This window comes from Andrena cerasifolii, chromosome 5 (genome assembly GCF_050908995.1).
Source record: "Andrena cerasifolii isolate SP2316 chromosome 5, iyAndCera1_principal, whole genome shotgun sequence".
Lineage (NCBI taxonomy): Eukaryota > Metazoa > Arthropoda > Insecta > Hymenoptera > Andrenidae > Andrena > Andrena cerasifolii.
Genome location: NC_135122.1, coordinates 2,185,320 through 2,206,358, shown reverse-complemented (window position 1 = coordinate 2,206,358; position 21,039 = coordinate 2,185,320). Strand labels below are relative to the sequence as shown.

At 36.6% G+C, this 21,039-nt stretch overlaps 1 protein-coding gene and 1 long non-coding RNA gene across 5 annotated transcripts in view; both read right to left on the bottom strand.

The window, feature by feature from the left end:
- Window positions 1–5,719, bottom strand: part of LOC143369404 (uncharacterized) — a 33,076-nt gene extending 27,357 nt beyond the window's left edge. The window contains exons 1-4 of the long non-coding RNA XR_013085395.1: window positions 2,868–5,719; window positions 2,544–2,768; window positions 1,225–1,364; window positions 928–1,127 (exon numbers count right to left, since the gene is read on the bottom strand). This is a non-coding gene — a long non-coding RNA (uncharacterized LOC143369404). The remainder of the gene's footprint in view (window positions 1–927; window positions 1,128–1,224; window positions 1,365–2,543; window positions 2,769–2,867) is intronic.
- A 3,481-nt stretch (window positions 5,720–9,200) lies between these two features.
- LOC143369380 (uncharacterized) lies at window positions 9,201–19,248 on the bottom strand. Of its 4 annotated transcripts, none has more exons than XM_076813246.1 (14): window positions 19,082–19,248; window positions 18,104–18,219; window positions 17,616–17,731; window positions 17,426–17,549; window positions 17,139–17,355; window positions 16,771–17,055; window positions 15,858–16,102; window positions 15,642–15,770; window positions 13,903–15,008; window positions 13,444–13,779; window positions 13,230–13,364; window positions 10,950–11,138; window positions 10,726–10,871; window positions 9,201–10,218 (listed from the first exon to the last, which is right to left on the bottom strand). In XM_076813246.1, the coding sequence occupies exons 2-14, from the start codon at window positions 18,170–18,172 to the stop codon at window positions 10,097–10,099; spliced, it is 3,219 nt and encodes a 1,072-aa protein (XP_076669361.1). In that variant the 5' UTR covers window positions 18,173–18,219; window positions 19,082–19,248; the 3' UTR covers window positions 9,201–10,096. The 4 variants fall into 4 exon arrangements, with proteins under 4 accessions (XP_076669361.1, XP_076669363.1, XP_076669362.1 ...); XM_076813248.1 differs by lacking the exon at window positions 19,082–19,248 and adding an exon at window positions 18,458–18,930 and having other exon boundaries at window positions 13,462–13,779; XM_076813247.1 differs by lacking the exon at window positions 19,082–19,248 and adding an exon at window positions 18,506–18,929.
- Window positions 19,249–21,039: the final 1,791 nt, after the last annotated feature.

Sequence of the window (21,039 nt, the reverse complement as noted above, 5' to 3'; positions counted from 1 at the left end):
TAAACATATAGTATCTTTTATTTGAGTTTATCCATATATTATCTTTGTCTATCTCTGTAATCTCCAGCCGCTTCGCCGTGATTCGTTCAAGCCTCCCTGACGGCAAAATAGTGATAGGGGAAATGCGGCAACAGCGCGATACAACTCTCAGTACGTATCGGCAACTATGTATTTCCTACATTTATCGGCTAGCTTGGACTTCCACCGGTTCTGATGCTACATGGCGCGAATATACCATCCGCGCCGGTGACGGAGAATCCTCAAAGCCTCATTCTGTCATTTCTCGAGTCTGTCTCAGTACATGATGCATAAATTCATTATTATTTTAACGTACGGTGATTATTAGCGCTCAAACGCACCAGACCACCCTGCATGGATGTCTATTGAAGACAACTATACCCGCAAAAACTTCCTTCCTGCCGATTCCAGGACGAAAGTTGTAGTTTACAGTTTGTTTACTACATCGCGTATACACAGGGCCGCGCGGAACCAGTATGCAAGTTACGCGCCGCATAAGGGCGCCAGCCGAATGGGACGCTAAAAAACTATATCGTAAGCTTAATAATAAAGGAATTCAACCTCCACATAAACGAAATGTAAATGTAATTCTTTTTTTTATTGCTTCCCGTCAAGACAAAACATATTAAATAGAAAACAGGTGCAAAAATTTGGGAGCGCCAAAAATTTTCTTACACCGCTAACGCCTCCGACGGAAAAGCCTTGACGCCTCATTCTGTCACTTTTCGAGTCATAAATTCGTTATTATTTCAACGTACGGTGGTGATTAGCGTTCAAACGCACCAGACCACCCTGCACAGATGTCTACTGGAAACAACTGTACCCGCAAAAACTTCTTTCTGGCTTATTCCAGGACGAAATTTGTAATATACGGTTTGTTTACTACACGCGTATACGTACACGCTTAACTTAGCTTGTATGAGCGTACGCACACATTCAAGGCCCGGTGGGATGACAGCCATAAGAAACTACCAAATGACACATATTTTGTGGCTCTTGCAAGTCTAGTTTTAAAATGCAACTTTGTACAGCTCTGATGCTTTGGGATTCAATACAATTGAACTGAGAACGCCAACTGACCATAACAAAATTGAGATTCCTTTTACGACCTAACAGAAACAGTACATGCCATGACCTGACCTTATTTAACACTGAATAGCCACGGCTTATAAAATACAAAGAAAATTCTATCAAAATATTAGTTACCGAAAAAGGAACTTCTCCTTTTTTTCCTTAACATCACATTATATGCTCCGGTTCACAATGTACCTTGGATACAATTCCATCCCTGAAAGAATATGTGGAATTCCCCATGGGTTGTATGAAAATTAATTTGTTATTGGAATCTTTATTTTTGAAAAACATGAAAGTTTAAATGTAGAAATATATTTGAATGTACATAAATTCTATGAAGATTGTCTGGTAACACTGTTCAACAGAATTTAACTGTTTCTGGAACTTGCAACACTCACTAGCTGCTTCTTATAAATTTGTATGCACTGAATACGAATCCGCAAACCGTCTTTAACCATCCCCTCAATTCTCGAGAAATTTGATTTTGAGAAAAATGTAAATTTTCAACTTTGAACATTTTTTGTCTTCAAACAGTAATAGTTATTCAGTTGTTTCCTACGTTAAATTATCGTATGAACCCTCATGAATAAAATGATATATGTTATTACTGCATTAGGAATGTTTAAATATGTTTAAACAACGATCAAAGGGAAGAGGATAGCCGAAATGCCCCAATTTTTGCAAATATCTTTCAATTTATTTAAAAAACTCAGAGTCTAGGTCTTGGAAGAAATCTGACTAGTTTACGCGATACAGCAGACATTTTTCCTTTGGAAAACATCAACAAAAGTAGTAAATCGCATTTAGCTCAAACCAATCGTTGGTTATTATTTTGTGCAGTCTTTTTTCACGAGAATGAAGTGTACTCGCAACCTATAGCTTTTTGCAAATATTTTAAAAACTAATGTTGAGCAGCGGTAACATGTATAGCAAAAAGTTATTTTGAATCATGCCCCGACGACCGATTGTTTAGAGTATAGCCTTTCGGATTGACCATTCAGAGAGTCATTCTAAAACAACTAAACGAGTTTCTTAAGCCTCAAGTAAAACTGTAATTTTACTTGTACTTATTATAACTAATTTATTAACACTTTGTACACTTATGCCACCTTATAATAAATGCGTTAAAACAAGCAGTGTGACTTAATTTAGCATGGTTTAAACAACGCAAAAGCAGCCATTAATTAGCCCTTAGCAGTGAGGGTGAATATGAAGCGGTTTAAGTGATTTTGAAAAGCAAAGCGTCAAGGTCGGTTTATACAGCTACAAAGTATGGGCCTCGTCCGAGCCGAGCCTATGATAAGCTTATGGTTGGCGAGAAGCCACCCAGCTCAGTGGAGACTTGGTGGCTCCTCGTCGGCCATATGGTCGGCTAGGATTCGGCTTGGACATCTTTCCAAGATCGGTGACTGTATAAACCGACATTAAATCGGTTCATTTATTCATTAAACAAACATACCTGGGTGCATATAAGAATTGTTTACGTATTCTTGTATAAGCAAACCTGGCAACTCTAAAGTTGGGCAAGCATTATAATTTAACGTTGTTCTATTACGGACGCCTGCAAATCTCGATTTTTCCGCAAATGTATTTTACATACGAGATTGTGGTCTCTTCCATGAATCGATTTCAATTAATTCCTCCCTGCATATCGCTACACACCATTTTTTCCGTATCTGAACAAGTTAATGACATACTATATATGTACCACTACTACAAATCACTACATTCACTACATACATACAAATAGAAAATGGCTTTCAGTACGATATTACCTCCATATCCTTCGGTAGAATATGTATCTTAGCATTTCTGTAATTTTTTTTGCAGTTGGGCACGCAACACTTCATTCTTACTGAAGTGTTTCTTACAAGCATTAAAAACACACTCACTCGCTCACGTTCCGTTTCAGTAGCAAAAGCAAAAGTGCCAAAAAGTACTTACACAGCAATACACTTACTGTATGTAGTTCATCCGAATTCTGTGGAATTTTGACCACGATGCTACGTAGCTATGGCAACTAACGGTGAACTAGGGGCGTTCACAGGGAGAATAGGAAGTCCCGTATTAGGGTTGCCGATCTGAGGTTGATTGATCGAAAGATCGATGTTTTGTCCCGTAATTTTCGATTTTTTGGATCTATTTTTCAGTACAGATCGATCCTATGGAATCAATCTTCAGGGAACAGAAATCGTGTTCCGATTTTTTATTATTTAGGTAATACACTCGGCTCAAACGATTGCGGCCGATCGAGATACGATTGTATTCGAGCTTACTAGTGTTGGTTTTTTTACATCGCTAACATTCTATAGTATTTCATGAACATGGTCAGGGCACTGCCAAGCCACAGGTTCCCGTCTAGAACACTTCTAATTCATGTTGAAACACCACTGTGGCATCATCTGCCTATGATTGTCATAATTATATAAATCTGCGCGATCGGCTCTGTTCGCGATGCTGTAGCGTAAATGACACCAAGAATAAATGTCAAAACTGAAATAAAAAAAAAAGATGGTAACTTTGCCGCAATTGTGAATCGACATTACAATGCATTATAAATCCGGGCTGTACTTCCGAAAACCCCCATGCTCCGAATTGGCTGAAATTTTGGGAGCAGATTTATATAATTATGACAATCATAGGCAGATGGTGCCACAGTGGTGTTTCAACATGAATTAGAAGTGTTCTAGACGGGAACCTGTGGCTTGGCAGTGCCCTCACCATGTTCATGAAATACTATAGAATGTTAGCGATGTAAAAAAGCCAACCCTAGTAAGCTCGAATACAATCGTATCTCGATCGGCCACAATGGTGTGAGCCCAGGTACACTGTTTCGCGCATTTCAGCTGAATTGAAAAGTAATATATTGTCTGCTTCTCACTTCGTAATTATAATGCTATATTTACCGATTTTTATTTGTGATATTATACAGTATTTTGATTTTGTTGCATTGCAAATTGTTGAAAACAGGCAACCTAAAGGTGATATTCCACTGAGGCAACGCAAGACAACATGTCGCATGCGATGAGTGGGATAGAGATTGCATGTGTTGCATGCGAAACAAAGATGCGACGATGTTGCCGGTTGCCAGAATGTTGCCTCAGTGAAATCTAAAGTTTAAACTAAACTCGGTTTAGCTTTCCCGCTTGATGCTGAACATCCCGTGGACCGATCACGTGACTCGTTTTGACGCTCAAAACGAGCGTCAAGCGTCAGCATGAAATTGCACCTGCAGGCTTACAATCCTCACACGCTCACACAATGGTCCGCCTTTCCCAGCTTTTGTATTTAGTTTGTTGTTAAAAAAGATAGAAAGTGCGTGATCAATTCCCTGATAGCCAGATCTTGGCAGCAGAATCTGACATCAGAACCGTAGTCGTCTGTGTCCGCAGATGGCTGCGTACTGAGGTGCAGAGCCTGATGTCAGATCGGCAGCAGATCCGCAGCAGATTCTGCCGTCTTCTACGGTTCTGACGTCAGACTCTGCGCTCTCATGCCAGAGACAGACCCTGCTACCAATCTGATGTCAGACTGGAGACAGATGGTTATCAGGGTTGATCATGTCCCAAATACTAATTGTCATTCGCTGAAAATGAATTTCTCATTTGAATACGAACGCATGTACCAGTAACGCTGATGAAAATAAGACCAAACACGATGTTACTTGGATAATTTTTAGCTACATTTAATGTTACAATTTTTAACCAAAAATTGCGGGGCCCTTGACACGTTCCGTGCCACGGGGAACATTCAGATTTTTGGTAGGACTATAAAAAGTGATAAGAAAAGTAAATTGCAATATTCAATTATAGAAAAATAAAAATTGTGTAATACTTTCCTTCTCTCTTTTATTCTATTTCGATTTCGACATTGAATTGAAGAACACCTTTCTCCCTTGAATAAAAGTTTCACCATTGATAAATATCGTGGGCGCCTGGCACGGACCGTGTTAAATAACAAAACCAGACGAAGAAGCTATAATGTATATGCATCTTGTTGACTATTCCTTTCCTTGACTTACTCTTCTTTCTCACTTGTTATCCTTTCCTTCTAGTCTAAGAGCTGGCTACATAGGGGTCAACGTGACTCAATGCAGTCACAGTTCTTATTTAAAAATGTTGGATTAGTGTTGCCGAATACGAAATCGCTGGTTTGCCGCATCAATCCGGGAAACTAACGCGGGGGTGGACGGTCAGTCAAACCGGTAAATTTTCTAGCGCAATAACGTCATTCTTGCAGTTCTGAAATTTCAGATACTTATTGTTTACGCATTTAATGAACGATATGTAAAATGGCAGACCTCCAAGTGGAGGATAAGACCTTGGCAGACGTCGACGAAAAGCGCGATACGTGGCTTGCGCGCTAGTGCAAGAGAGAAGTATACATCTGTTTCGTCCTTGCACTAGTGGGACCGCCTCCGGCCACATATTGGAACGGCCCTAAAGGCTGCCGTTCGGTCTATTCGACTGCCGCTGTCGGCGAAGCATAAAATTGACAATGAGTCGCTGGTGGTTTACATTTTACATCATTTTACATCACAAAAGCTTGTGATAAATAGGGTGTCAAAATGTAATCCTGCACACGATACAAGGACCGATCAGGTTCCGAGCGAGTTCCTTATAACGAGAAATTACTGCAATGGGGTAAAATTGCTCAGAATTAAAATGTCAACCCCAGATTTTGTACTGAAATTACGCAATACACAATAATACAGAACTTGCTTCACTGCATTCTGTTTATTTGCATTAAAAAATATAGCTTCCGTTTAAAAAAAAAAAGAGTTAAGGAGCCCATACACGTGGAGATCTGTATCGCTACATGTTGCAGGTATCAGTATCGCGATACAAATCTCAACGTGTATTTGACTGTCTCAGTATCGATGTACCAGTATCTGCTGGTATCATCGCTTGTATCGAGGTACTGAAACGCCGATATCTCGAGCCTGCAACTGATACGATTATCTGCATGTTTCAGCGTATACGTTATTGTCTCTTGTATCGCGCTACTAAGGTTTACTTTTTTTTCATAGACGGACACTTTTAGAAGTTTAGCACTTAAGAATGTTACCAGGAAATTTCACGGAAATTGAAAAAAGTATCGTAATGTTACAATCAGTCTTTCATTCAAGTGTGTCGTTCATTCGCAAATAGTTTCTGAAGTCACTTTGGTCATTCGTTCTTAATTCCTGAAGTAAATTTATAACAGGGTACTTATTTCTCTCACATAGCCATTGTTTTGCCCATACCCTTCTCTGCCGCTTTTTTCTCTTTAAGGATTCTGCTAATGGTACAGCAATTGCTATACACACCGGTAGTGGAGGCAACATTTCAGTACCGCGTTTTGAACTGAACTGATGTCTCATGATTCCGTTTCAACGTGTATGTGCTGTTTGATACCTGACACAAATCTTAAGATACATGTATCGCGATCTGTATCGATACCTACATGTAGCGATGCAGATCTCAACGGGTATGGGGCCCTTTAGGTGAGCGTAAGACAATACTGTCCAGTATAAGCTCTGAAAGCATCTTTCATTCTGTTATTGTTGCTACCTTGAAATATGAATACTATACGTATAGTTAATCTTAATATATAACGCAGAAAGTGTTTGTGTGTTTATAAAAAATTTTTTTTATAAAATCAGAATCTAAGTTTCGGGCAAAGCCGAGTAGTAAAGCTAGTACTCTATACAAACAGAATACAACACGTGGAGTAGGGCACACCCATGGACATAGGAATATAGGGACGGACTTTGTGACTGTAGGCGAGGGGAGTGAAGCAGCTTCTGGGAAGCGGGGAACACGGTCACGTGGTACTCTGGTGCTGCATCGTTGATTGGTTCTGTTTTTCACCCTGGTTCCAACTGGTTCTGATTCACTTTTACTCGATAAAAATAAGATTGCGCTTGCGCAATCACAACCAATCCCCAATGTGGCACCAGAGTACATACCACGTGACCATAATTCCAGGCTCCCCGGAAGCTGTTTCACCCTCCTCAACCATTGCTCCGTCCTTATATTCCTGTCCATGGCCAGACGCGTATAAAGGGATGTACCTATGGACAGCATTGCCTCAGAATTTTAAAAAATTATGCCCTTTTCGGCATACGTTTCATATTACCAAAAAAACAGCAGAAATATTTTAGGTTCATAATATGAAATAACTTATCCTAAATACTAAAATTAAAACTTCACAAAGTTGGATTTACATTATCTGTATCAGCACTGTTCTGATACAGATACGTGTTCATATTATACGTTCGCCGCCGAAAGATGGCATCCGATCAGTGAGTCAACAGAAAGCGATTCGTAAAGGCATGTAATAGCGAGTAAAAATGTTTTTTTTTCATTTAAGTATGGAAGATTTGGCTGTACTACGCTGTATTATTAGATGCAGGCGAAGTTTGGAAAAAAGATGCTGCCCTTTTGGTATGCATAAGTGCTTAAAAAAAAAGTTGAACGGGGATATTGCACGCTCTACGAAAAACAAACAGACGATGAAGAAAAGTTTTTCCAATATTTTAGAATGTCCCGAAAAAATAATATAGAATAGAATATTATATTTAGAATATTTTTTATCAATTGTTGGTCATATAAAAAAAGCATAATCTGACAATTTCGATAAGCTTTTCGCAATCCATCATAAATTATTGTCCTTTGGCTGTCACGGTTGTTTGAACTGAACCGAAACATATGCATATGCATTTTGCATTGATAAAGTATTCTTCGCGAGAATGTCGGATGACCAGACCGATGCTGGTTGTAAATACGTGCCTATGCTGATACGATACGGTACGTATAAACGCCTATACTCCAAATGCATGAAAGCATATGTGTCTGAGCGGTGCGGAACCGATACGTTCCGTCTCTGTGCGCATAATATAAATCTACCTTTATGGATGAAAATCTTATCAACTTATATATATTGGAAGCACCGTAAAATTATATATTCGATGCTAAAAGTGCCGAGATTTAAAGATTTATATGAAATGTTATATATAGTTAGATAGCAAGCATTAACTTGCAAATGTAAAATACAAATATCAAAGCTGATTTATCTCGATAATTAAATGTAACAATAAAACATCATAGATTAATTTTGAACACACGCATGCAGGGCGTTCGGCAACAGGTGTTAGAAACTTTAAGGAATGATTCCACATGCCAAAATAAGATGAAAATCGAGAATGACACATACAAAGTTATTAATTGTTGAAAATACGCGTAAAAAGCGTTTGACGCGAGGGAGTTGGGCTGATGCCAGCGCCTGTTAGCCAGGTCAGGCACGACAAGGGCACTGCCGCAGCCATCTAGGAAGACCCCATCCTCGTAATCGTAGTAATGACATATGGCATCGCGCGTAAACACGTGTCAAGTCATGGCCGTCACTAGTACAGGCCGGAACCTACGATGTTGTAACACCGCATTTCGAACAACCATCAGTCCGATGACTATGTTCCGGCTGGTAGCAGAGACGGCCGTGCTGTAGTCCGATCAAAACGCGCGAAAGGCTTCATAAAAATTTAAATAGGACTGATCACAGCGTTGTCAAGTTCATTATGTTTCGGCCTGTTACTAGAGACGGCCGTGGTCAAGTAGGTCTTTCCTAGTGTGCCCTCACTGTGCCTGACCTGACTACCGCGCGCTGGCAGTAGTATAAGTCCCTTGCGACAAACGGTTTTTACCAGTATTTTCAACAATTATAAACTCGGGAACGAAGCCTTAAGGTAGATTCACACTATCCGCCTAACCGGTGGCAGGCTACCGTCCGTCGAAACATTCTTCAATGAATTTCACATGGTGGTGTTAAACGGTGGTCTGACGGAACAATGTGAATGTCACCATTGAAGAGCATGCATGTTATAGTTTTCGAAGTAAACCCATTGAAGAATGTTTCGACGGACGATAGCCTGCCACCGGCTACACGTATAGGTAGCGTGATTATTCTACCTTTAATCACAATTTTGTGTTATTTTGGCATGTAGATCAGCCTTAAATTTTCCGACACCTGTTGCTGATGACACTGTATACTGCGTCTTGCACTTAAATTTAAGTACTGGATAAGTTCAATCATTGAAAGTAGAAGTTACGACAAATAATTTTTCAGTATACGAATAAAGTAAATGTATTATCAAATTGGTTTACTTTTTTCAACATTTTTGAGTGTACATACACGAATACTTGAGTAGTTTGCATTCTACATATAATAACCATAGGTCTGTTCCTGAGTTTAATAGATAGTACACCCCATTATAATCAGTCTACAGCATCTCCAAAGGTAACAAAAATACATTTACTTCCCTATATTAATGTTGTTTTTCAAGCAATACATAATATAATGTTAATTCATACCGTTCAAGTCAAAACACTTTTGAAATACAACCACTTTTTGCTTAACGCACTTACATGTTTATTTTCTAAGGCAGTGCTGTTCACCTCGGCGTCTCTGTTCTACCTACGCACTAGGTATATTGTTTGTTCGACGGACGCGAACAGCGCGGCGGCCTCAATTAGTTTTCATATTACGGTAACGAAGGTAGTGTGGGCAAGGTGACTAAGCTATGGAGTTTTGGTTGAACAGCACTGTTGCAAGGAATTCATAGTTAATATTGTAATGACTTCAATAAATTATTAATAAAAAGGGCAGAGTACTCTAAAATAAATCTATAACAATTATACATCATTAACTAACCAGACTTCTAAATAGAATAAAATGTAATACTTTCAATGTTGAAAATATAGATCAAAGCGGGGTATTCTGTACATTTTAATAGTGTGATGTTTCCGATTACGTCGGAAAAGGTAGCTGTCCGATTACACAATTTTTTACAGATGCCATAAAATTATTGCGATGTTTACGTATACTGTATAACAAACATGTCGTAATTTTTAACTACATTTCAACTGATGGAAAGTACGATTCCGCCTGTTTTTGTCTTGATTATCAACAATGACATCAGTACTATTTTTTAAATTACATTTATAACTAATAAGTAGTACATATGTCAAGCTTTTCTTTTACGCAATTTAGCTTTTGCTTCTTTCAGTAGAAGGTCGAATGTGTTATCTTCGTTGACCTGTGGTATATTATGTCCACTACTATTAGGTGAACTGCTTGCCATGCCATCTATCGGAAAAATACATTACATTTAGAATACTTTCCATAATTCTTCCTGAGCTCCATTTCCTTTCTTAGACATCATGAAATCATGTAATCTAAGTTTTGGACATTTGTTTTTTTATATGGTAATCCTGATTAAGTAAATACAGGTACACTTTTATAAGTGTTTTACAAGAAATGAACTACTGTTTGATTTAAATATACAGAATATTAATTAACGTGCATAAAGCCGGGAATCCACTGGGAAGCTAAGCTATGCTATGCCATGCTACATTTTAAAAAAATTAGCTTCAAAACATTTTTATGGAACGGTTTCCACCAAAAGCTACGTTAAAACATAGCATCGCGTAGCATAGCTTAGCTTAGCTTCCCGGTGGATTCCCGGCTTTACAGCAATATTGTATATGGTATTTTCTAGATTTCAAAAAATTTCTCGAATGTTTCACTAGCTACGAGTCTAACTTTATTAAATTAAATATATAATATTATTTGTTAAATTTAATTATTTCTTACCAAGATCAGCATATTTCACTTTACAAAAAGCTCGTCGGCCTCCAAAGCATAGATCATATCTGGGCAAAGCTGGATCATCATTACCGTGTTCTACTGCTTCATATGCGTCATTTTTGTAAGCAAATGTTACAAAACCATAATTATCGCTAAAACCAGAAGAACAATTTGCATATTTTATTGTCAAGAATATACAGAGGAATTATGAAATATAAAAAAAAGATTACCCATGCTCGCGGAAATGTACACTAATATCTACTACAGGACCGAAATTTTCGAATCTTCTACGCAAATCAGCTTTAGCAATTCCTTCTTCTAAGCGTCCAACATAAATCACTCTTCGTTCCTCCACTTGTCTTTGCTTCTCTCTGTCGTACCAAGTATCATACGATTTCTGGTATGAATTCGACGGGGATCTTCCAATGCACAATTAAAACCATGAAAATTATGATAAAATACGTAAGCGAGTATTATGTATAGTATGGGCTCTATGAACCAAATTTCGCTTAATTCAAGCTCTGCCTAAGCCGGTAATTCGATTAAGGGGTTAGTCTACCTTGACCGGTTCAAAAAATTGGAAACTTTTCTTTCCATATATTGATATTGTAATATCTTAAAAGTAAAATACAATTTATCCAAAGTCGAAATTGCAATTTAAATTATTCAAATCTGTTAAAAACCATCACTGCATGCATTTTTAACGAAGATTTTCCACCTGTTCTTTATTTTATGGAAGTAAGGGGGATTTTAATCGGCTTCCTTGCTTTCCAAACGGTGCAAGAGATAGACTCATCCAATGACTTTATGGATACACTCCTCGAGCGCACGAGGCCACCAGAGGCTCGATTAGCCAAGAAACAGAAAGAAAAGGTCAACAGGTGCTAACGAAGAGCAAAAATTACATTATGGTGCTGAAATAGCTAATTGAAGGTACAGTTCCAAATTTTGAATTTTTCTAGGAAAAAAGAGATTCGGTTTTTTTGTCGAAACCACTTTTCCGGAGCAGTGTACGCTATAAGTTTGGTAAAACTCTACCTATTGTTGTAAAATTTTACACAGATATTCTTAAATACATTGTCTATCTTAAGGATCCAATATGTTCCGGAACAGACCTGGATTCTTAGCTATTTCTCGGTTTTGTCCTGGTGTTCCGAAAAATAATTTAATATTTCATTGAATTTTATTTTAGGAATATATTCTTCGCAAATTACGTGTCTGTCTAACCGTACACGCAGTGGCATGCTCTTTCAACCGCAATATTTTTTTAAGACAGAATTGAACATACGTCCTATCATTGTTAACATATGTCTCTGTCAATAATAAAAAAAATCTAGAAAGTGTTTTGGGTAGCTCGAAATGAATTCTTAAAGAAGCGTTACTTTCCAAATCAGCCAAGGTATTCTAACTCTTTAATTCGAGATCATGTTTTGGAGTAATTAGTATGAGCGTCGTTCGTTGTGCAGATAGAACTTTGTTTTGGAGCTGATCCCACTCGTGCCGAGTTCTCAAGCATCGAATGGGTTTTACTGTACTCTTTACCTTCGAAAACTGTTATTTTGACAAGAAGAGACAGGTATAGTTCGTATATGAGTCACACAGTCGTAAACGTGATATTCCGAATTCGCCATTATTCGAGCAGATTGGGATTCCCCTTATCCCAGATTATCGAGGCCTTACTATATTTACTAAAGAGAACGTTCTGATTTAGGAGATAAGGAAAATTCAATTTTATTTCAGATTTTTCTACATCCAGAAACCTCGATATAGATACCTCTTTCGTTTTTAGAAATTACAAGAAACGAGCGATTTAAAAATTCATAAGAAACACTCATTTTTCGGCAGTCTAAATCAGAATATACCCTTAACACTTTTAGTAGCACCAGAAGAAGTCAAAATATCAGCGCGAGTCTGGCAGACCATTTTATGTACTCACTACTATCAGGGAAAGTATTGTCCAGCTGATCCCCGAAGTTGCCCTTAACAAATTATTAATTTTCTATACTTCTATGTATCATACATTAAAAAGTGCACTGTATTCCGATGACCCGTTCCGGCGAACCACACATACGCGTGGAGAAGATACCCCTTCTTAGGCGTCTTCTAACCCCCGGAAAAAGGAGCACAGAGGGATCGAGAAAGAGAGGTGTGCATCGCCTGCGGCATAGGGTTGGAACTGTTTGAAGGCGCCTAAGAAGGAGATTCTTCTCTAACGCAGTACACGAATTTTTTATACGAAGAAGTCTATTTTGATTCTAAAAATGATACAAATTCGCTTATATCCAACCTAACGAAATCTACTTACGTTATAGTTGATTGTGGTTTCAAACAACCCTAGATTAAACATACAGGACAATACTTTCTCTGCTGTCTCGGCGTGAAAACACGTCACTGGCAGAAAATATATATACTACTTAGTTTTAACGCACAAACATATTCATGCCAGGCAAAAAATTAATAATAAACGAATTTCTCGCCCTGAAAAAGTGTTACTAATATGAATTACTTACCGTCTCCAATCTCTATAACTACGATAGCTACTTGAGGAGCGTTGCCTGTGCCTTTCGTAACTTCTACGATAGCGTCGTTCCCTTCTTCGACGACTTGACCATTTAGTCCTTCCGAAATTTGAACGAGATGAAGATCTACAAATACGGTTCGTTTCACATAGTTAATCATAAAATATTATTTATTTTCTCTTCCTTGCATGTTGCAAATATGTACCTTGAGCAACTAGAATACCTGGAGGAACACCGAGATCTCGATCTTGATGATCTAGAACGCGATCGTGAGTAGCTTGATCCTGAACTGAAAGTAGATCTAGTATTTGAACGTGAACGTGAACGAGATGACCAACTACTACTTGAACTGACGGAGCTGCGGCGATGGCTTATTCTTCGATGACGCGTATTACTGCGTTTACGAGATCTGCTCTGACTGCTACTACTTCTGCTTCTACTCCTGTTTTTGCTTTTACTTCTTGATCTAGATCGGCTTGAACTAGAACTAACTCTGTGCTTTCTGCAGAGTCGTTGACTCGTATCCCGTACATGATTATCTCTGACAATGATTAAAATTTCAATAGAATACAAATCATTAATCGATAACGTTTATCCAGTGTAAATAAGCTTATTCTTATATTACACGTACATATATCTAAAAAGCATGGTTTTATTCCTGTACCTTTGATCCTCGTGCCTTTCATCAACATCAATTAGAGATTTTGGGGGAAATTCAAATACAGTTTCGTAAGTTTGTATTCCTACATCACATGTGAGCGGTTTCGGGCGAAGTTTCTCCTCGTCTATGTCTGCTTTTGGTTTTAAAACTGACACAATTTCTCTTTCCGACCAAATCAAATTTTTAGGATCGTCTTTAACAGGTTCGGTTGTAGTAGAAGCATGATGAACATATATTAATGTCATAGGTTGTATCGGAGAATTTGTTCTACTATTATCACTACGATTCTGTTCCCTTCTGCTTCTATACTCTGCCAGATTTAATTTTCTCCGAGGTGGTTTCCTTTCCTCCTCCCGTGGAAGTGTTTCTTCAGTATCTTGAATAATAATATTCTGCACTTGATCGTTTGAGTGATTAGTAGTAGTTACTATACTTTTGTTAGCGATAGTCGTTAAAACCGGTAGTTGTACATGAAGTTGCTTCTTTAACACTGAAACCATTTGTTTCGCTTTATGACTTCCTCCTTTCACGGTTTTTGTTTGACTTAAAACACCTCGCTGTAACTGTAAAATGCTTGTTGCCAAAGCTGAACGTATCTTTATCTCTTGCGTTGAATTATTCGACGACTCGTTTTGAACTTCATTAATAGGACAATTTGACGTATTGTTTGGAATATCAGCATTCTCATCGCTACGTTGTCCTGTCGATGTGGCTATCTGATATTTCTTAATTTCATTTTGCAATTTTATAGATCCATTGACTCGAACATCATTAACTATTGCAACCCCAGACAGTTCTTCACTGTTGTCACTTACTTCACACGACTCTAAACCACTGTCTTTCCTCGAATTGCTTTCAGTTGAAAATTCTCGTTTTATAATAATTTTATTCAACTGCGATGAAAATGTTTGTTTTATATTAGCTGTATAACAATGAGATGATTTCTGAACATCGTTCTTGAGTGAAGTCACTTTTTCATTGTCACTAGATTGTCTTTCATATTCACTATTACTATCTGAACTAATAGAGGAATTAGTACTACTGCAGTAGTCATGGTCCAGTTGTACTAGCCCACCATCAATAGTTCTACTTTTACTATTATTTGTTACCTAGTGCAATAAGAACCAGTTATTTATCTCTCTAAAAGCATTACATTTCAGATTTAACCCTCGTCAGAAGGCATAGGTACAATTGTAACTTTTGCGTTTTTAAATTGCGATAACTTTTTTTCGACAAGCCGAGGAGGGCTAAAGTTTCGTGACATCTCTAAATTTTTGGTTTAGATTATATAGACCAAATTTCAGAAAAATATCTCAACCCCCTTCCGAGATAGGGGGTCGAGTCGAGGGTTGCATCCATAACAGCAGCATAGGCACAATGGCGCCCCTATATATTTTTTATGAAGATAATACAAGAAAAAAAGAATGCGATTTTTTTTTGAATGATAATGTTATTTTATTATAAAAAAGTAAAAAAAAAATAGATAATTTAATTATAAAAGAAAATTTGGGAAATTTTTTTCATTGATTTTCATTGAGTCTAAATGTTATTAATTTATTGTACAAATTATACCGACAGGGAGAATATTCATATAAAATATGTGAGGGTGCAATTGTGCCCCTGCCATCTGTTAACGTTGTAAAATTGTGCCGTCTGACGAGGGTTAATGGGAACATTCAGCCTTGTTATCTTGGATATTAGGAACATAAAAATGAACATTGCTATGAATGTTTATACTCAACTATTTTTAGAAGTTTGTTGCGAGAAAGCGTTACAGCAGCATCTTGCATACGTGTTCCACTGCTACGACCACTACTTTGTGCATTAGGCATTGCTGGTATTATCGAAATTACCTTTTTCCGTCCAGATGTCTAATAAAATACAATTGCATCCATGTCGATCTGACTTTATACCGAACAAAATTTCATTTCGTACTTATTAGACTGTCATACAATTACCTTTATCTTTTCAATCACTTCTTTAGGTAGAGCATCTCTAATATTTTTATGCAAGTTTGAAATTTGTGATAACGATTTTTTTGTTGTATTGACTCGGGACTGTTTCAAGCGTTGTTGGATTCTAGTATACTTTACAGGTACGCCTTGTTCACATACTGTATTAGGTTTAGTAGATAAATAAGATGACGTATTTTCAGAAGCTTCAAATTGTTCTAGTAAACTTTTAACATCTCCAGCTTCCAAGACTATAATATCGAATATGAGGTACAATCGGTTCGAATATTTCATAACAACTGTTTAATTAACCCCTTGGCCTACAACATCGAGTGAGACTCGTCGCCCGTCGATTGGGCCAAAGATGGCAAGCACGAGCGAGACTCGTGGTACGTCGATCGGGCGAAATGCAAACACCAAGGTTCAGGCTCGAGGTTTGTAGATACTACGACTCAACTTTTCGCCGATGTCTTTTCATCTCACAAGGGAAGATCCCGAACCCGAAAATTAAAAAAAATCTGAAACTTTGTGAATATGTAGGGGATTTCCTCCTGATTACAACGCAATTTTTGTTTGCTGCCCAAATTCGTTCGAAGGGGGTGAAATTAACCCCTGAAAAATCGGCTATTTTCCGATTTTGTTATAATTCGCGAACTGTAAGAGATAGAGAAAAAGTTTCAAGTCAAAAGTTACTTCATTCAGTTAGATCTATCATTTGACGAACAAATTATTTTACAGTGGTCAATTACACCCCCTTAGAGTGAAATTGGGCAGCAAACAAAAATTGCGTTATAATCAGGAGGAAATCCCCTCCATATTCACAAAGATTCAGAATTTTTTGAATTTTCCGGTTCGGGATGTTCCCTTGTAACGGTAGGCCAAGGGGTTAAATTAGTTTTGAATATGATAAGTATATTACCTGGTAAGTGATTTGAGGAAGATTCATTATTGTTACAAACACTATTTCTTATATTTGCATTGCGCACCAAGGATTTTTCCTTCTTCTTTTTCTTTTGCTTTGTTAATACATTTGCAGTGATATCAATTCCTATACTGTCGTACTTAGGTATATGCTTTTTCATTTTTTGATTTTTCATGTGTTTAGACTCTGTAGACAGCGATTTAGATTCTGTTTCTACTTTCTTATCACCGCCTTCTACAGTATCTCTTCTTTTGTGATATGATTTTTGGTCTACTGTACCTTCTGCACAAAACAGAATAACGAGCTTGTATTACAATAAAACTAATAGTTAATTACATTAAAATAAGTTAGAGAGCTACAGAAACCTAAGACATTGTCACTGCTTTCAAGCATTTGTATATTCTGTTCGTTTTGAAAGGACTCCTTTTTTAACTCCTCTTGTTTCATTTTTAAAAAATCAGATTCCTGAATTTCTATTAGCTTATCATCCTGTAGTATATTGTCTGAAGTACAGAGACTCTTTTTATCGGTAGAATTCATACCTAAGCCTATGATATCCATATACTCATCCATATCCGTGGCCTAAAAGAATTGCTACCAATGAGCTCGTTGCATGGAAATAGTAAATAACATTATAAGAAATTAGTAAAACCTGTAAGTAACCAATATGCTCTTGCCAATCTGTAAGAACTTTTGCAAAGTCTTCTTTAATATTATCAATTTTAGAGATTGTGGGGATTTCAGAAATCGACATTTCATCCATGTCTGTAATACGTCTAAAATACACAAGGTTCATTATCGTATTTTGTCTTCAAAATTCAGTGCAACGAAAGATAACTTACTCATGGTCGTTACTCCATAAACTATCAGAATTTGTGATATCAAGATGTGTTTCCATATAATCAAAGTCATTTTCAACCATGTGCATTAATAAATCTTGAGGTTTTTCCATTAAATTCTGTTTAAAAGTAAAATACGGTATAATACATGTATTAAAATAACTTAAAGCTATAAAAAACAGTGTCCTAAGCACAACTATTTCTGTATTCCATAATCATACGAACTCCGAAATTTACAATATAAAAAATGGGACATATAGTGCCTTTTTTTAAAAGCACAGCCTAACATACCCAAAGGTGCTTAGCATAACATGTAAGAAATTAATTTAAAAAATTAAAGTTTCATTTTTTCGGGCAGCTGAAATTATGAAGTGAAATATATCGTTTTTAGAAAAAAATCGGGGGACAGAACGAATACGAGACAAGGGAAAATTACGCTAATTAATGTCGTAAGGATTTACTCTGTAAAGAAAATTTAATCGTCGAGTTACCTGTTCTAGGGATAATGAAAAATCTGAAAAGTGTTCCTCATCATGGAAATTTAAAAATCCTGTTTCCATGACACAACTTCAAATTCTTTATCGAAACGTTATTCTACGTAAGGAGCCTGTAATTAACGGAAAAGAAACCACAGTAAATAGGAAGCTCGAAACGATGCGACCACGCGTTTGTGTAAGGTTATGTTCAAAGTAATGGGAGCGTGATACGAATTTTAATGTAAATGTATTAAAATTAGTACGCTATCCGTAATATCGTTTTATTTGTTAATAGTCGCACACAGTTATAGGCTTAATAACCGAATTTGTATATACTTTAACATAAAATACGAAATTTATGCACATTACCTTCTGCAAACGTGAAAATGCTAAAGTCAACACAGAGCCAAGGGATACCGTTATTCTAATGAACGAGTGCAGGAATTCAAAACAATGTACTTGACAGCAAACTACACCTTGATAAAGATAAAATATGATATTTTGATAAATACTCTGTAAAACCGTTCTAACATTCGCGACTGCTATTTGATTTCAAATGTACGTTCCTCGGCTTCGCTTATTCACGTTCACTCGCGCACGCACATGTACGTGCATACGGACGAATATACGCGTGCCATGTACCGACGCGTGCGGAAGAAAGCATACGGCATATATAGTTGGTTATAACGCCACGCCTCCAGGATCTCTGGTCAACTATTAAAAGCCAATCTATCCTGGTACATGACAATTACTTCATAGATATTACAAATAACACTTATTTCGCAGAAAGTTTTACATTATACCCCGTAACGTGAGCAGCATGTCAGCTACTGTTTGCCAATCAGACAATTATCTACCTGTATATCTGAACCGAAACTTTCATCTCATATATAACGTTATATATATATATTATTTACATAACACTGAATATGAAAAAATACCACCAACAATTCTCGCAATTTTAATTTCAATGTAATGTATCTATGTACTTACTGAACGTACACAAGCCGCTACGTCACACGTGACTGACACGTTATAGATGCTTTTCTTGGTTGTTCACCATGCGCACTAGCGCACACATGGGTACATACGTACATACATTCAGCTAAAAATTATCGTTCCAAGTTACCTCGAATGCGCGTCGGGGCGTCGGGGAAGGTGCCCCTTCTTAGGAGCCGGTCGACTCCAGGCGCTGCGCCGATTGGATGCGCATGAAATTATTATATCGTCGGCTGCTCCATGTGGCGGATGAGAACAGAAAATAACCTATATGCTGTATAATAAATATTCGTTATTTTTCACTGCATATACAATCTTTTCATGAGCTTCGAGCATCATGATAAGATATTATTGTTGCGCTGTAACAGTAGGTTTGTGCAGTCGAGGAATGTTATTCTTCATGGATAAAAAATAAAAATTGCCATTTACAACCTTAAGTTATGAAAGCACTTCATTGGAACAGTGATTTTCGGCTTTACTTATTGTTTCTGTGGTTGCTAAAATCATGCACTTTATGCATTTATCATGGCTCTTTGGTAACAAAGTTTTATCTGAATGTAAAATTTAACACTATCATTCAATAATAAATAAATGAAATTAATCAGATTAAACTAACTATATATTATTTATAATATATTGAAATACATAAGTAATACGCAGAAGGTACTTGAGCGTATTTCATGTTAATTGCCTATACATATGATAAAAGTTTGTATTGATTTTTAAATCCAAATGTTTACAAACATTCATTCTATTTATTACCAAAGTTAGTAAAATTTAATGGTAATATACACATAATATATTATTTATTATATAAGTAATTGTTTCTAGCAAAATGGAAAGGCAAATAACACATTATAAAATAACAAGCAATGAGAAGTAAAAATTGAATCTTTTATTTTGAAATGGAACAAATTTGAAAAGAATGATTTTATTCCAATATCGAAATTACATGTTGCCTGAAATGATAATTCAAAAAATATTAATTAAATATTGTTTCAAATACCATTATATGAAAGTGCCTAGATCCGCAATTCATCAGAAAAGTTATTCGACTTTTACGGTGATAACAATACTAATATGAAAATTGTACTAATGCAAATATAATATTATCAACAATATTCATAAACTACAAATAAATAGCGTTTTCCAGCATGCATTTGTTTCTATATCGCCATAATAAAAATAGTTTAATAAATATAACAATTTACATTCATTACTTCGCAAGCTATAATGTCCTTATGCAATATGTTCGACAGCAGATATATACAATAGCAACTTCTGTAGAATAAAAAAACAAACATTGGAAAAGAAATGTAGTTCGTCCTCAATGTATTTTCACACTGTTTGTAAACATTTATGTATATTGTTTTTACATATTAAATACATGTATTCGGCATGTACGTTTGTCTGTTGTTAGTATTTTGCATATATATATATATATAAACATATTTTACATTATACATCTTGTAAATTAAAGGGAATATGTAACATATTTTGTATGCAGAAAAATATATTTTGTAGCACTATTTATGTGGAGTTTAAGAATATTGTTCATAATATTATATTTTTATTAGTATCATTTTTGCATTAGCATTATTATCAGCGTAAAAGTCGATGAAATTTTGTTAGAACAAAAGTGAACAAAACTCATAAATTGAAACGTGTCGGTAAAGAAAACTACCACCGCGGGAATGGTGGCGCTCGTGTTGCATAACCATAGAACACTAGGTTAGGTTAGATTTATTTTTTCTTTGGTACAGTTTACAAAAATCGCTTCTGTATACACTTTCCTAAAAGTGGCATATCAAAAATTGTCTTCTTATATAGCTCAACGAATTCTCGTCCCTCGATAGAGCACTAAAGAGGTAAGTATGCGCATCCGCAATATTGGGTCCTCTGGAGGTATAGGTATTTTATTTTCTTCTCGGATTAAATAGATCCCAAAGATG